We start from the raw sequence: 13,881 nt of genomic DNA, 5'->3' as shown, positions 1-13,881 counted from the left end.
TATTTAAAGGCACCAAACAGGTAACCAAATGCAGAATCACTGCTCAGTGTACATCCATTATCAGTGTACATACATGTGCAATGAATTCCATGCATGGTGGTACCACATGCACAACTCTGTTTCTGCAACCTTGTCATCTCACATCAGAGAAAAACACCCAACCATTTTTGGTGGGGAAATTATGCATGTATAAAACACCAAAAAGATGTCAACCCAGGCGTCAAAGAAATTATAGTTCTATGGGTTCACCCTTGCTTGATCAGTATGTATATATTAAAGAAAAAAACATTTAAATGAGGTTATTATGCTGGGTCAAGCTAAATGCTACCCGCAGTGTCTGCCTAGGGCCAAAAGAGACATCTATATGTCTAGCAGCCCTCATCTTCTCTAATGCCAACCAAATGTTCCCTCATGAACCTCTCTCTCAGTAGCTTCTGTTTTCTAGCTCTTGCTTTCACATCTTGGGAAAAATTGCTTTCAGAATTGCCTAGCCAACTTGGTTAGTGGCCACTGATATCCTACAATAGCTACTTAGCTACAAATATGTAGCTAATAAGTAACTTAGGGGCTGTCCAGATCAGCCTGAAAGACAGAGGACCTTGGGACAGAGTTGGGACACAGCATTTTGATGATGCATGCCCAACTCAGCCCCCCAGGATTCTCTGATGCGGTGTGCTGCTCCAGATGGCACTGTGCATCATGTTGTGCCTCTGGCACCACGTCCAGATGACACAGTGCTGAATGGGCACCATATAGCCGCACTGCCACAGCTATGGTGCCCTTTCAAGGGAGCAAAAAGGAGCTGCTTTTTTCGGCTCCTTTTTGTGCCCTCAAAAGACCAGATTAGGGCTGCGGCATGAGGTTGTCACTTTCCCCATCTGGCTGAAGAAGGAGTGGCTGCATGCCACCCCTTATGGGCTGTGTGTACAGCCCCTAAATGATGTTTCCTGGCCCAGCCCCTCAAACTCACCTTAACAGCCAGCAGATGCACTGAGAGAAAGATGTCTGTTCAACCCTGTTTGTATGGCAATTGGGGTGCCCAAGAGGCAGAGGTTTCCAGCCTCCTCCAACCGAGTGAGATTGTAATAAGGAAGTCACAACATCACTTGCTGGTAGATGAGGGCTGGAAATGGAAACATAGTCCTCCTTGTACCCTGATAACCAGCTGGGCAGACCTCCTTTGCTTGTTGTAGTTACTGGGTGTTATGTTGGCTGTGAGGGAAACATTTACAAGCATGGCAATAGTACCCTGAGTGTGATTACATAGTGCTACTGAATTCAAAGATACAGCTATGTCAGTCTGTAGAATCAGTACACAGAGAGATCTTGTATCACTTTTGAGACTAACTGAAAGAAAGAAATTGGCAGCATGAGCTTTTGCAGACTTCAGTCTACTTCCTCAGATGCATTTAGTGGAATACAGAGGAGTTGCATGAGTGTATAAATGTGCTTTCAAGTTGCTGGTTGACCTATGGTGACCCCATGAATGGCATAGTGATTTCTTAGACAAGGAATACTCAGAGGCGGTTTTTCCACTTCCTTCCTCTGAAATATAGCTTATAGCACCTGGTATTTGTTGGTGGTCACCCACCTAAGTGCGTGGCATACTGGTTTGAGTGTTGAAATCTAACTCTGGAGACCAGAATTCAATTTCCAGCCATGAGTGACTGGGTCACATGCTCTTAACTTCAGGCAAAGGCAATGACAAACCTCCTTCGAACAAATCTTGCCATGAAAACCCTGTGATAGGGTCACCATAAGTCAGAAATGACTTGAGGACACACAATACCGCCACTCCCATCCAAGTATAAACCAGGGCTGACCCTGCTTAACTTCCAAGATCAGATAGGATCTGGTGTGTTTCAGGTACATGGATCCATAATTCTTAGTTACGAATCCATAACTGCAATATAGAATGCCAGCCAGAGAATATTGCATGGGTTGTTTCTATGAGTGGAGGGAGGAAGGAGAGAAAGAGGAAAGGAGGAGGGGGAATGCAACTACAGAAAGCAAAAAAAGTATGACCAGTAGATCTTCATTTGCTCCATATATGTCCCACAAAATCTCCTCTGCATGTTAAGCAACTCAGCATGTTAAACAAACGTCTTAAGAGCAAACATGTTTCGACTGAGAGTTTAGAAAAACAAAACACCACTGGACTTACACATCAGCTTCATCCCAGAGGATACATGTCTGGTTGGTAGTTCCCTGCCAGAATGACAAAAAAGGAGGACAAAATAAGACAATGGATGTTGAATAAAATGACTTAGAGTTAAGTCCTATTTCAAATATTCAGTAATCTAATTAAAGTAAACAGACAATGATGGGGTTTCATAAGCTCTGGCTTTGCTTTCCACATGCGGAGACCAACAGTTTGAAAAGAGAAATCTCTTCTATGTGTGATGGCTTTCCACTAGCTTGGTCAAGTACTATTTGTCCCTTATACGCAAGCATGTCTCCCTGTGGAAATGGTTAGACATTTTTGTTTGATACAGCACAGCTGGGTTTAGATCAAGACCGCGGAAGTGGAGCTAGGAATGAAGTGCCATTGCATATGGATGCACATTGCAAATGAACATGCATGCACTTTGTGTATGGACAAAGATTGCATATGGATGTGCATGTGCATTTGGTTGCACATTTGGATCAGCAGTGCAATGATCCAACTAGCATAAAAGTTGCATAGAAGAACTGCTATAACTGCAGAATTGCATAACTGCATGCAGAGATTTGCACTGTGCAACTCTGACCATTGTCTGAATAGAAGTATAGGGATATGCAAGTCTGCTAAGCTTCATCTCCTTTATTATTCCTGGAATCAGCTGATTTGGACTCAGGCCACCACCAGATTACAAACCCCGAAAAGTTGCACAAATTTCTATATGCATTTCCCCCAAATCTGGATATAATTTTCTATTCATTTCTACAAAGAATAAAGTGTAGCATTTCCCCAACATGTGGTCCCCCCCCCCCCCCATGCACAGATTCCAAACGTTCACATTTCTGAATGCCTTTTTGACTTTTTCAGGCACCTTGAGCTCCGATATTCTGGAGCTGAGAAATGTATAGCGTTTCAACCACAAACTGCTTTCCATTGTGACAAGTGCAAAAGGTGTAATCCTGCATTAAAATACAATCTTGGGGGTCCTACCACACTGTGCAATTAATGCACTATAACACTGTATTAACTCTGAAGGCTCCATCCTATAGAATCTTGGGATTTGTAGTTGGCTGTGACCTAAGTGCTCTCTGGCAGAAAAGGCAAACCTACAAATCCCAGAATTCCATAGCATTGAGTCATGGCAGTTAAAGCAATGTTGAACAGCATTAATTCTGCAGTGTAGACACAGCCTCAGTGAAATTCTTATCAACTCTGCTTTAGAAATCATCTTATAGTAAAAAGAAAGCTGAAGCTTTCAGAATCTTTTGGATTCTGGATCCCGCCATATCCAGCTAACAGAGCCAATAGTAAGTGATGATGAAAGCTGGAGTCCAACAACATCTTGAAAATCACATTTTGCTCACTTCTGTCTTAAACACTTCCATTATTACCAAAGGTTAGCAACGACAGTCTTAAGGAAATATGTTTCAGTACCATCCGATGCCCTGATGACTACCAACTTTATACTCCATGCTTAGAGTCTAGAACTAAATTTGAAGAGTGGCCAACCAATTGCTTAGAAGAACAGCATAAGTGTAACACCTCTTGATCACTTTGGCTCCCCTCCCCACTTTTCCAGCTCTATTATATCTTGGTTGGCATCCTGTTGTTGACATATACCAGCATAACACTGGCATGTGTGGAGTCGAAGGCTTTCATGACCGGCATCCATAGTTTTTTGTGGGATTTTGGGGCTGTGTGTCTTCTCTTTCTCTCTTTCTTTTGTTATTGTGGAGAAAGAAATTTGCCACCTTCTATACACATAGAATTATAGAATCCTAGCATTGGAAGAGACTGCAGGGGCCATTCAGTCCAACCCTCTGCCATGCAGGAATACACAATCAAAGCACTCGCAACAAATGGCAATCCAGCCTCTGTTTAAAATCCTCCAAAGAAGGAGGCTCCACCACGCTCCAAGGGAGTGTGTTCCAACACAACAGTCTCTTCTCCTCAAAACACACCATTTGCCTGTGGGCATCCTCAACATAGTCATTTAGTGGTCAGTGGAGAAGTGGTGAGAGTAAGAGTAACCCTATGTCTTGTAGGTGGACACATAAATGTGAAGTCATCCTCTAGGAATTTTGGGGGTCCTCCACATGATTTTGGAGGATGTTTTCATCATTGTTCATCCAGCTATAGGGCAAGACTGTAGGCACATAGCTAGAAGCTCCTCAATCATCTCCCACTCTCCACTGACCACTAAAGGAGAGATAGGCAGCAGGGGACTATTGCAAAAGCAGAGAAGAGAGATGGATTGGAGTTCCACCAGATAGGAATTTACACTCTGCCTTTACACTTGGGCAGGATGGTTGCCAATTTCTTCAGATCTAGTGGTGAGAACCATACAGCAGCTGTACAATAGTGCAGTTGTACCATAGACTTATATATTAGCAGGATACTATTGGCACAATTTTCAGTTCCTTTTCTAATTACACCAAATATGTAATCTGCTCCTTGTAGACCACCTGGGTCAACATTTAGATCAAGTTATCTCTTGCAACAACACCGTCTATTTTTTGGTCAGTTGCTGCCAGCGAGGGATGAAAAGAATATCCACATTATTCTTTTCCTGGCTGTAAAATGGGTTTCCCAACATTCAGAAGACATGATTTGGAAGAAAAATAAAGAGACAAGAATCGTGTGCCATTTTTGTTTGGTATTTGCACATCCTGAAGTGTTCTTATTGTTTTATGTAGAAGCACACATTGATTTTTATGTAAAAATTGTGTGGTTTGTTTACTGGCAGAAAAGCAATTTTTTTCATACACAAAAAATGTTATTTCCAGAAACACTTTTTGTGTTCAAAACCATACTTTTTTTGCAAAAAATAAAATAAAAACCCACATGCAGAATTAATTTCATAAAACACTTGAGAGTGCATGAACACTTGGTGAAAACCACATAAATATTTTTCCCACGGTGGGAAGAAAACGCTGGAAATTATTTGGCCTTGTATTCATTGCTGAAATAATGATGGATTTACATTCTTGCTGCCAGACCAGCTCAGTGTACAGATGAAGTCTGGATTTATTTTCGCCCCAATGTGCATAATGTTTTGTTGCTCATAACTGAATTCCATTCAGACTTATCATAATACCCTTTTAAAATCCAATTCGGTTCTCTTTGTAATCTATTTTGCCCCATTCTTCTTGCAGTTCATTTTTGTCCTCACCATGCTGCATAAAAACCACATCCAAAATAGCCCTGGGCATATTCCAGACAACTTAAGCCCCACTTTCGAAAATGAGAGGAAGTCCTGATGGGAGAGGAATGTTTATTTGTTTACTTTGCTTCTAACTGCAGAGGACACATGGTACACGACGTTTAAGCTAAGTTCAACCTAGCTAGCTTCTGCAATGTTAGAAATTTGAGGAGTCTAGGAAAAATTCACGAGAAGGGCACCAATGCCTTCATTTTGACCCCTCTCCTATAGGTAGACCTCTGGTTCAGTCATTTGACCTCCAGTAGCATGGTATAGTGGTTTGAGTGCTGGACAAGGACTCTGGGAGAGCAGAGTTCAAATCCCCACTTGGCCTTGGAAACCTATTGGGTGGCCTTGAACAAGTCACAATCTCTCAGCCCAAGAAAACCCCATTATAGGTTCACCATAGGGTCTTCATAAGTCAGAAATGACTTGAAGGAACACAACACATTCAGAGAGCTCCTACACATGTATGATATTGTATCTCACAATGGCCTACATTATATTGATAGTCCCAGCTGAGTGGATATTGAGATAAGTGTTGATTCACCATATAATGATTGATTCAATAAAACTGCTCTAGTTGGGATAACCAGTAGAATTGAGCCTATGGATGCAGAAATGATTTTCAAAAGGCCATAGTTCTGCTGGTGTCTTGCCCACCCATATGTTCCACTATGGAGACAATTGGACATTTTTGCTTGATGTGCAATATCTTGAATTCAAGGTTGTAGAAACAGAGATGGCTATGTGGCACCACTGCAAATGACTGTGCATTGCACAATGAGCAGGGGTGTGCATTATGTACTTTGTTTCTCATTTGGTTGTCTATTTGGAGCCTTGGTTCAGTTGCAGAATGTTGTCATTCAGCCCAAAGGTCAGAAGAAAACTAATGTTCAACTTTGCATGTGGTGATTTACACTATCCAGCCTCAATGTAGTATCTCAGCTGATATTTAGCTATTTGAACGACTACCTAACAGTAAAATTTCTTTACAGCCATAGGACAATTGCCTCCTCGCCGGACACCGCCGAAAGAGCCGCGTTTCTGCCGGGCGGCCTCCTCCCGGTGGTGTCGGAGGTGCGCAGCTGCGAAGCTGCGCATCGCCCCGGGAGTGCCGCCCACGGACTGCAAAAGGGGACCGCTGCGGGACTCTTTTCTCCTTTTGGCTTGCCTTGGCGTTTTGCGGCAGCCGGGGAGGGGCCCTTTAAGGAACACCTGGGGGGAAGGCAAGGAGGAGAGGCTCACCAGGTGAGAGCGGTGAGCATAAAGCCGGGCGTCCGGACCTTCCTGCCACGCCCCCTCTGCCTCCTCGCCGGACACTGCCGCCAGAGCCGCGTTTCTGCCGGGCGGCCTCCTCCCGGTGGTGTCGGAGGTGCGCAGCTGCGAAGCTGCGCATCGCCCCGGGAGTGCCGCCCACGGACTGCAAAAGGGGACCGCTGCAGGACTCCGCAGCGCTACCACCGCGCAGCTGCGCAACTGCGCAGCTCTATTGGGCTAGGGAGGGTGTGGGTTAGCCTTAGAGCAGAGAATGCCTGAGGTGGCTAACCTCTGCTCTCTGAGTTGCTGGAGGAGGGTGGGGGGAGGTCATGGATGCGGGGGATGCAGGGGCTGGGGAGGAAGGGGATAACATCGCCTTGAGCGGAGCTCCCATCGAGGTTGTGTGGGGCAGGGGGAGGTATGGCAGTGGGAAAAGGGACTTGCGTTCCAGGGGAAGGCGAGATCGATGCGTCATATCTATCTCTCCTTCCGGTCCCCTTCCCAACCTAAGGGACCTGAGGGTCGCTCAAACTGTGCCACAAACCCTGTCGCTGCTCCTGTGCAACGCCAGATCTATTAACAACAAGTCCCACATCCTCCACGATCTGCTGGAGGACCAAGGTTGCGATCTGGCTTGCATTACTGAGACCTGGCTTGGGCCTGAAGGGGATGCTGTGTGGGCTCAGGCCCTGCCTGCCGGGTTCTCGGTGAAGGACCAGCCCAGGTTAGGTGGGCGGGGGTGTGGGGGTGTAGCCTTGATACATAGGAACACCGTGTCCCTCACCAGGAACCACATTCGTCAGACGTCCTACATTGAGTGTATTTACCTGACCCTAAAAGCGAAGGACAGTCTAGGGATTCTGTTGGTGTATCGGCCACCCCGTGCGCTAACGGACTCCCTTAACGAGCTGACACAGCTGGTCGCTGAACTGATGCTGGAGACACCCAGGCTACTTGTCCTGGGCGACTTCAACATCTCCCTCACGGCCAGCTATGTTCCACCCGGTGCAGCTCGCGAATTAATGGATACCATGGCGGCCATGGGCCTGTCCCAGCTGATTTTGGGTCCCACGCATTGTGCGGGTAATACTCTTGATCTGGTCTTCTGTTCGGATGCGGAAAATCCGTGGGCGGAAATAACTAATATTTCCCCCTTGCCATGGACGGATCATTTCCTGGTTGAGGCAAAAATCAAGGTCTCTACCCAGATCCCTCCCGGGGGTGGTGGACCTATTAGGATGGTCCACCCTCGAAGGCTGATGGAACCCAAAAGGTTCCAAGAAGCCCTAGAGGGATACATGGTTGGAAGTGATGGCGACTCTGTTGATGCCCTGACTGGTATCTGGAATACCGGTCTCTCGAGGGCTATACACAGTATCGCTCCTAAGCGCCCTCTCAGACCCGCTTCCAAATGTAAGCCCTGGTATACGGAAGATCTCCGGGCGAGGAAGCGGGAACTGCGACGGCTAGAGTATCGTTGGCGGAAACACCTTTGCTTAGACGACAAGACTCTCCTAGACCAACTGTTAGTGGACTACGGAGAGGCGATACGAGCAGCTAAGAATTCGTTCTATGGTGCTCATGTCGCGTCTGCGGAGTCGCGTCCAGCAGAGTTGTTCAGGGTAGTCAGGGAGCTAACTCAGCTCCCTCCTGCCCCGAACCAGATCCTTGAATCTTCTAAGGCCTGCTGTGACCAATTTAACAACTTCTTCTCGGATAAAACTTCTCGGATAAGCGAAGGTCTTGACGCCGACATTCAAGCAGAACCTAGGGTAGAGGCATCCAGAGCCTCCGTGGACTTTGTTAAACTGGATCGGTTTGAGTTGGTAAGTACCGATGATGTGGACAAGATCCTCGGAAGTGTTCGGAAAACGAACTGCTCTCTCGATCCCTGTCCCTCATGGCTAGCAGCCCAGGGGGGACCGGCAGTGACTTCACTGTTACGCCGGATCATTAATACATCCTTGAGGGAAGGGCAATTTCCATCTGATCTCAAATTGGCCACTGTAAAACCTTTATTAAAAAAGCCCTCCCTTGACCCCCTGGTACATAATAATTATCGGCCAGTCTCGCTGCTGCCATTTTTGGGGAAGGTGATCGAGAGGGCGGTTGCAATCCAGCTTCAGGCGGTCTTGGATGAAACGGATTATCTGGACCCATTTCAAACTGGCTTTCGGGCGGGTTACGGGGTTGAGACGGCCATGGTCGCCTTGGTCGATGACCTCCGTCTGGGCATCGACAGGGGAAGTGTGTCCCTGTTGGTGCTCTTGGACATCTCAGCGGCTTTCGATACCATAGACCATGGTATCCTTCTGGGGCGCCTGGCAGAGGTGGGAATCGGGGGCACTGCACTCCAGTGGTTCCGGTCCTACCTCTCCGGGAGGTCCCAGATGGTGCAGCTGGGAGACGTGTGCTCCGATGAGAGGGCCCTTAAAACTGGGGTCCCTCAAGGAGCCATTCTGTCTCCCATGCTATTTAACATTTACATGAAACCGCTGGGAGAGATCATCCGGAGACATGGGGCGCGGGGTTATCAGTACGCTGATGACACCCAAATAATTTTCTCTATGTCTCCTACTGATGCAGTGACCGAGGATGGCGTCTCTCCTCTCGTGGCCTGTCTGGAATCAGTAATGGGCTGGATGAGGGAAAACCGACTCAAGCTGAATCCAGAGAAAACGGAGGTACTTGTGATAGGTTCCCCTGGTCCAGGAATGGCGGTGGTTCCACCTGTCCTGAACGGGGTCACGCTCCCTGTGAAGGACTCCGTGCGCAGTCTGGGGGTGCTTCTTGACTCGTCCCTTCACCTGACTGCTCAGGTGAATGCGACGGTCAAGAGCACCTGTCATCAGCTTCGGCTTATTCGCCAGCTGCGTCCATACCTGGCCCAGAGGGACCTTGAAACTGTGGTACATGCTCTGGTAACCTCGAGAAAGGATTTCTGCAATGCACTCTACATGGGGCAACCCTTATACCAAACCCGGAAGCTACAAATGGTACAAAACATGGCAGCCAGGCTGGTCACTGGTACTTCCAGGGCCAGCCATATTACACCAGTGTTAAAAGATCTGCATTGGCTGCCGATTCGCTTCCGGGCGCAATATAAGGCGTTGGTGATGACCTATAAAGCCCTAAATGGCTTGGGCCCAGGATACCTGAAGGACCGCCTCTCCCCATACATTCCGTCCTGCACCCTCAGAACATCTGGGCAGCAATTACTTAGGGTTCCCGGGGCTAGGCTTGTCTCCACTACCAGGAAGACATTTTCCATCGCCGCCCGGCCCTTTGGAACACGTTGCCCATAGAGCTCCGCTCGGCCACCTCCCTGGCCCAATTTAAAAGGGATTTGAAGACCTTCCTTTTTGGTAATGCATTCCCCGATTAAGATGTCTTATGGACCTCCTTCCTCTTCACTGGCAAGGGGATTGGCTAACTCGGGGCTTTTCTGTTTTTATTGTAATGATATTGTTGTTGTAATGTACTGTTTTTAAAATGCTGTAAACCGCCCTGATCTGTGGAAGGGCGGTATATAAATAAAAATTTTATTATTTATTATTATTTATTTATTAAGTTCCTTCCAGCTCTCATTTCCTACTTCTTTCATTCCATCTTATTGCTTTGATTCCAAAGTAACCCACACGTGCCTCTTTTCTTTTGCACCCAAATCCAACTTGTCAAAATGTCATCTGTTGGTTTCTTTCTATCCAAAGATGCCATTTAAAATGTGTCACAGTGGGGCACCAGCCCCTCTTTGTGACATTTCATTTTTATAAAAAAAGCAAAAACAAACTGGGGTTTTAATTTTGGGAAAACTCCTCAGTGCTCAGCAATGGGGAAGCTGGAACTTACATTGTATAGGTGGGAGAATTCGATTTCCATTGGGGTGAGGAGGGATCGGGGAGCTGGTTTCACAGTCACAGAGATGACTCTAGAATTGAGCACTGTGGTATTCCTGGATAGAAAGAAAAAGAACAGCAAATTAAAGACCAAGGAAGAGCTGGAACTGAGATGGCAGAGGGAAAGAGAAAGCCATAATATGTTCTTGGTTTAAAACAGGGCTGGGAATCATGCAGCCTCCCCAGATGCCATTGGAGTACAACTCACAGCATTCCCTACCATTGACTATGCTGGTTAGGGCTGCTGGGATTTGCATCCCAGAACTTCAACAGCTGCATGATCCCCACCCCTGCTTTAAAAATATTTGTATCCCATATTTGCACACCAAACCAATCGTGGCTGGTAGTTTCTGTGTCCATGAGACAGTGATTCCACTCCAGGTTTTAAAGGAATCAACAAAGATGTTAAATTTATGGAGTGCTATTGTTCAGTACATTGGATAGCTCTCAATCTCGCCTAAAACCTGGAGCAGATTCATTGCCCCCTGGACATAGGAGCCATCTGCTGCCATTGGACAAATTATTCTCTCCTGCATGAAAGAGTAATCCCTTAGTACACCGGGATTTTAAGGTAGGTTTTGGGATCACATTAGGAGTTGGATTATAGCCATGACCTCCTAGCTATGTGTCCAATGCAAGCTCTTGGCTATACATTTTTTGTTTTGTTTGTTTTTTTGTACAAAAATCCTGTTTTCTGTATTGAAACAGGATTTTGTTGTGCAGGGACCCTGCTTTCTCTGCAGAAAACATATTTTTATGTGTGCAAAAAAGCAATTTTTCTCTACTCAGAATAATTCATCTGCAACATTTCATGATGATCATATACTGGGAGAAAATTGTACAAGAAACTCTCATCTACTATTCTTCACATCAATGATTCCAGCAAACAACCATTTTTCAACCTGAGAGTGAATAATAACAAACATTATTGCCATCCGTAGCCTGCGTAACCTGGAAGAGAATCTATAATTGATGCCAGTACCAGCCGTGGCCTCCTGTGTTTAACTGTTATGCCCCAATGGAACTGTTTTGCTACTGAAATCCCACAGTGGGCAGTAGCAGAGAGCATTGCCTGTTTGCTTGCTACTAGTCTGCTGCCTGTAATTTTCAGCCCGGCCTCCAGGATCCTGCTGGTGCCAGTTCTAAATTAGTAGTTGCTTAAAATGATGGCAGGCTGCAAGAGAAGGAAGGCCCAGAGTTTCTGGGAAATACTCTCCTGCCAATCAGTGCAGAACGGATTTCAGAGGTGCCAAGAGGCAGACTTAATTTGCTGCCTCAGTACCAAGCTCATCCTTGGAGGGAAGGAGTGGGAAAGAGGGAGGGAAAGAGTGGTGTAGGAGCAAGGAAGAAATCTCTGCTGTTATCAATGCAGACTGCTGAGCAGTGCAAACCCCAAGGCAGGCGGCAGGACTGCACAAGTATCTGTGAAGCAGCACTTTCAAAGCATCACAGTATGGCAAGAGTGTCCTCTAGGGAGCAGGACAAACACACCGACACAGGAATTCTTATAGGGAGAGAAAAGGGAAGGAGCCTCTGCCCCCAAAGGATGTACAAAACATAATTCTTTTGGTAAGTATTGCTCCTGCAGTGTAACTTTTTGTCCTTTTTTAAAGGTAAAATATAATTTGCACAAAAATAGTGGGTTGCGCCAAAAACAATGGGCTATGGAATGCCCTTAAAGACATGGGAGTGCCAACGCATCTGATAGTCCTGATGAGGAATTGTACTCAGGGCAAGAGGCTACTGTCGGAAGAGAACACAGAGAAACAGAATGGTTCCCAATTGGCAGAAAAGTCAGACAAGGCTATATTCTTTCATCCTATCTGTTCTAGTTGTATACAGAACATATTGTAAGAAAATATTGGACACAGAGGAAGGAGGAATGAAAATAGGAAGAAGGAATATCAACCACCTAAGAAATGCAGATGACACCATAGTACTAGCAGAAAACCTCACAGACCTGGAACACCTCCTAAGGAAGATCAAAGAAAAATGTCCAAAAGCAGACTTAAAGCTGAACATCAAGGGAAAAAAAAATGACCACCAAGACCTTCACAAGTTCAGTCTACACAATGAAGAAATAGAAATAGTAAAAGAATTCTCATATTATTATTATTATTATTATTATTATTACCTGGGATCCAACATTGATAGAAATAGGGACTGCAATCAAGAAATCAGAAGAAGATTAAGAATGGGGCTATGAAATACAGTGAACCTTTTATACGTGGGGGATCCGTTCTGGACCCCCCCCCCCCCACATAAAGAAAACTCCGCGTATGCTCGAGCCCCATTGAAAGTAATGGGGTTTGTGCATGGTGCGATGGCGCGGTGGCATGCGTGTGCCCCATTAAGCTTAATGGGATACGCCTCTGCTTGTGCCCCACGCACTCCCACAGGTTCCCTTGCAGCTTTCAGCGTATAGTGTGCCTGCATATGGTGCGGGCACACTGTAACTAGAAAAGATTCTAAAATGCAAAGATATGCAACTGAGGAAAAAAGTTAGAATCATACAAGCCATCATATTCCCTATTACCATGTATGGATGTGAGAGCTGGACAGTTAGAAAGAAGATAGGAAGAAAATCCATTCATCTGAGATGTGAGGCTGGAGAAGAGTGCTGAGGTTCCCATGGACAGCCAAAAGGACAAACAAATGGGTCCTAGAGCAGATCAAGCCAGAAACCTCTCTGGAAGCCAAGATGACCAAAGTGAGGCTGTCGTACTTTGGACACATCATGAGAAGGAAAGAATCATTGGAAAAAGACAATAATGCTGGGAAAAGTGGAGGGAAATAGGAAAAGGCCACATGCTAGTTGGATTGACTCTATTAAGGAGGTCACTATGGGTTTTATGGGGTTTCAGGATTTAAGCAGAGCACTGAAGGACAGAGGGTCTTGGAGATGTCTCATCCATAGGGTTGCCATGACTCAAAGGCAGTTAACAACAAAATGGCCTTATATGCATGCAACAATGAACTGAGTAGTTTGGCAACGTCCATATTCACTTTGGAGCTTCCATGACACTACAATGTACAAGCATCCACTATGCAATGGTGGAGTGACTGATGTGCCATGGGCACCAATGCACCTAAGAGAACACACAACACACACCTGGATATCAGCTAAGACATGCCAGAGCAAAGGAGCACCTGATGCACATCAGAAGCACCTGATATGCATTGGAACACTCCTGCCAATAGCTGGATGCAAGTCTTTACAATTCTGTAACAGGACTTTACTGTATTTTCACAACACAGCTACAGATTCATAAAGTTATGAAATGCGGACTGTGATGTAGAGTCTTAGCCAACATCCTTTCTTCAAAAGACAGTTTTTCTTTGCGTAAATTATTATTTTTCTA

At 45.8% G+C, this 13,881-nt stretch overlaps 1 protein-coding gene across 6 annotated transcripts in view; it reads right to left on the bottom strand.

The window, feature by feature from the left end:
• Positions 1-13,881, bottom strand: part of LOC149317707 (adhesion G protein-coupled receptor B1-like) — a 386,998-nt gene that overhangs the window by 157,343 nt on the left and 215,774 nt on the right. For all 6 annotated transcript variants that reach the window (XM_089518056.1, XM_089518058.1, XM_089518057.1 and 3 more), the window contains exons 16-17: positions 10,473-10,575; positions 2,165-2,208 (exon numbers count right to left, since the gene is read on the bottom strand). In XM_089518056.1, the coding sequence (XP_089374182.1) occupies positions 2,165-2,208; positions 10,473-10,575 (147 nt within the window). The remainder of the gene's footprint in view (positions 1-2,164; positions 2,209-10,472; positions 10,576-13,881) is intronic.

Source organism: Sceloporus occidentalis, unplaced genomic scaffold, assembly GCF_023333645.1.
Source record: "Sceloporus occidentalis isolate IW3139 unplaced genomic scaffold, rSceOcc1.0.p SCAF_3, whole genome shotgun sequence".
Taxonomy (NCBI): Eukaryota; Metazoa; Chordata; class Lepidosauria; order Squamata; family Phrynosomatidae; genus Sceloporus; species Sceloporus occidentalis.
Note: the sequence above shows the minus strand (reverse complement) of the source record. Positions and strands in the feature narration are given on the sequence as shown.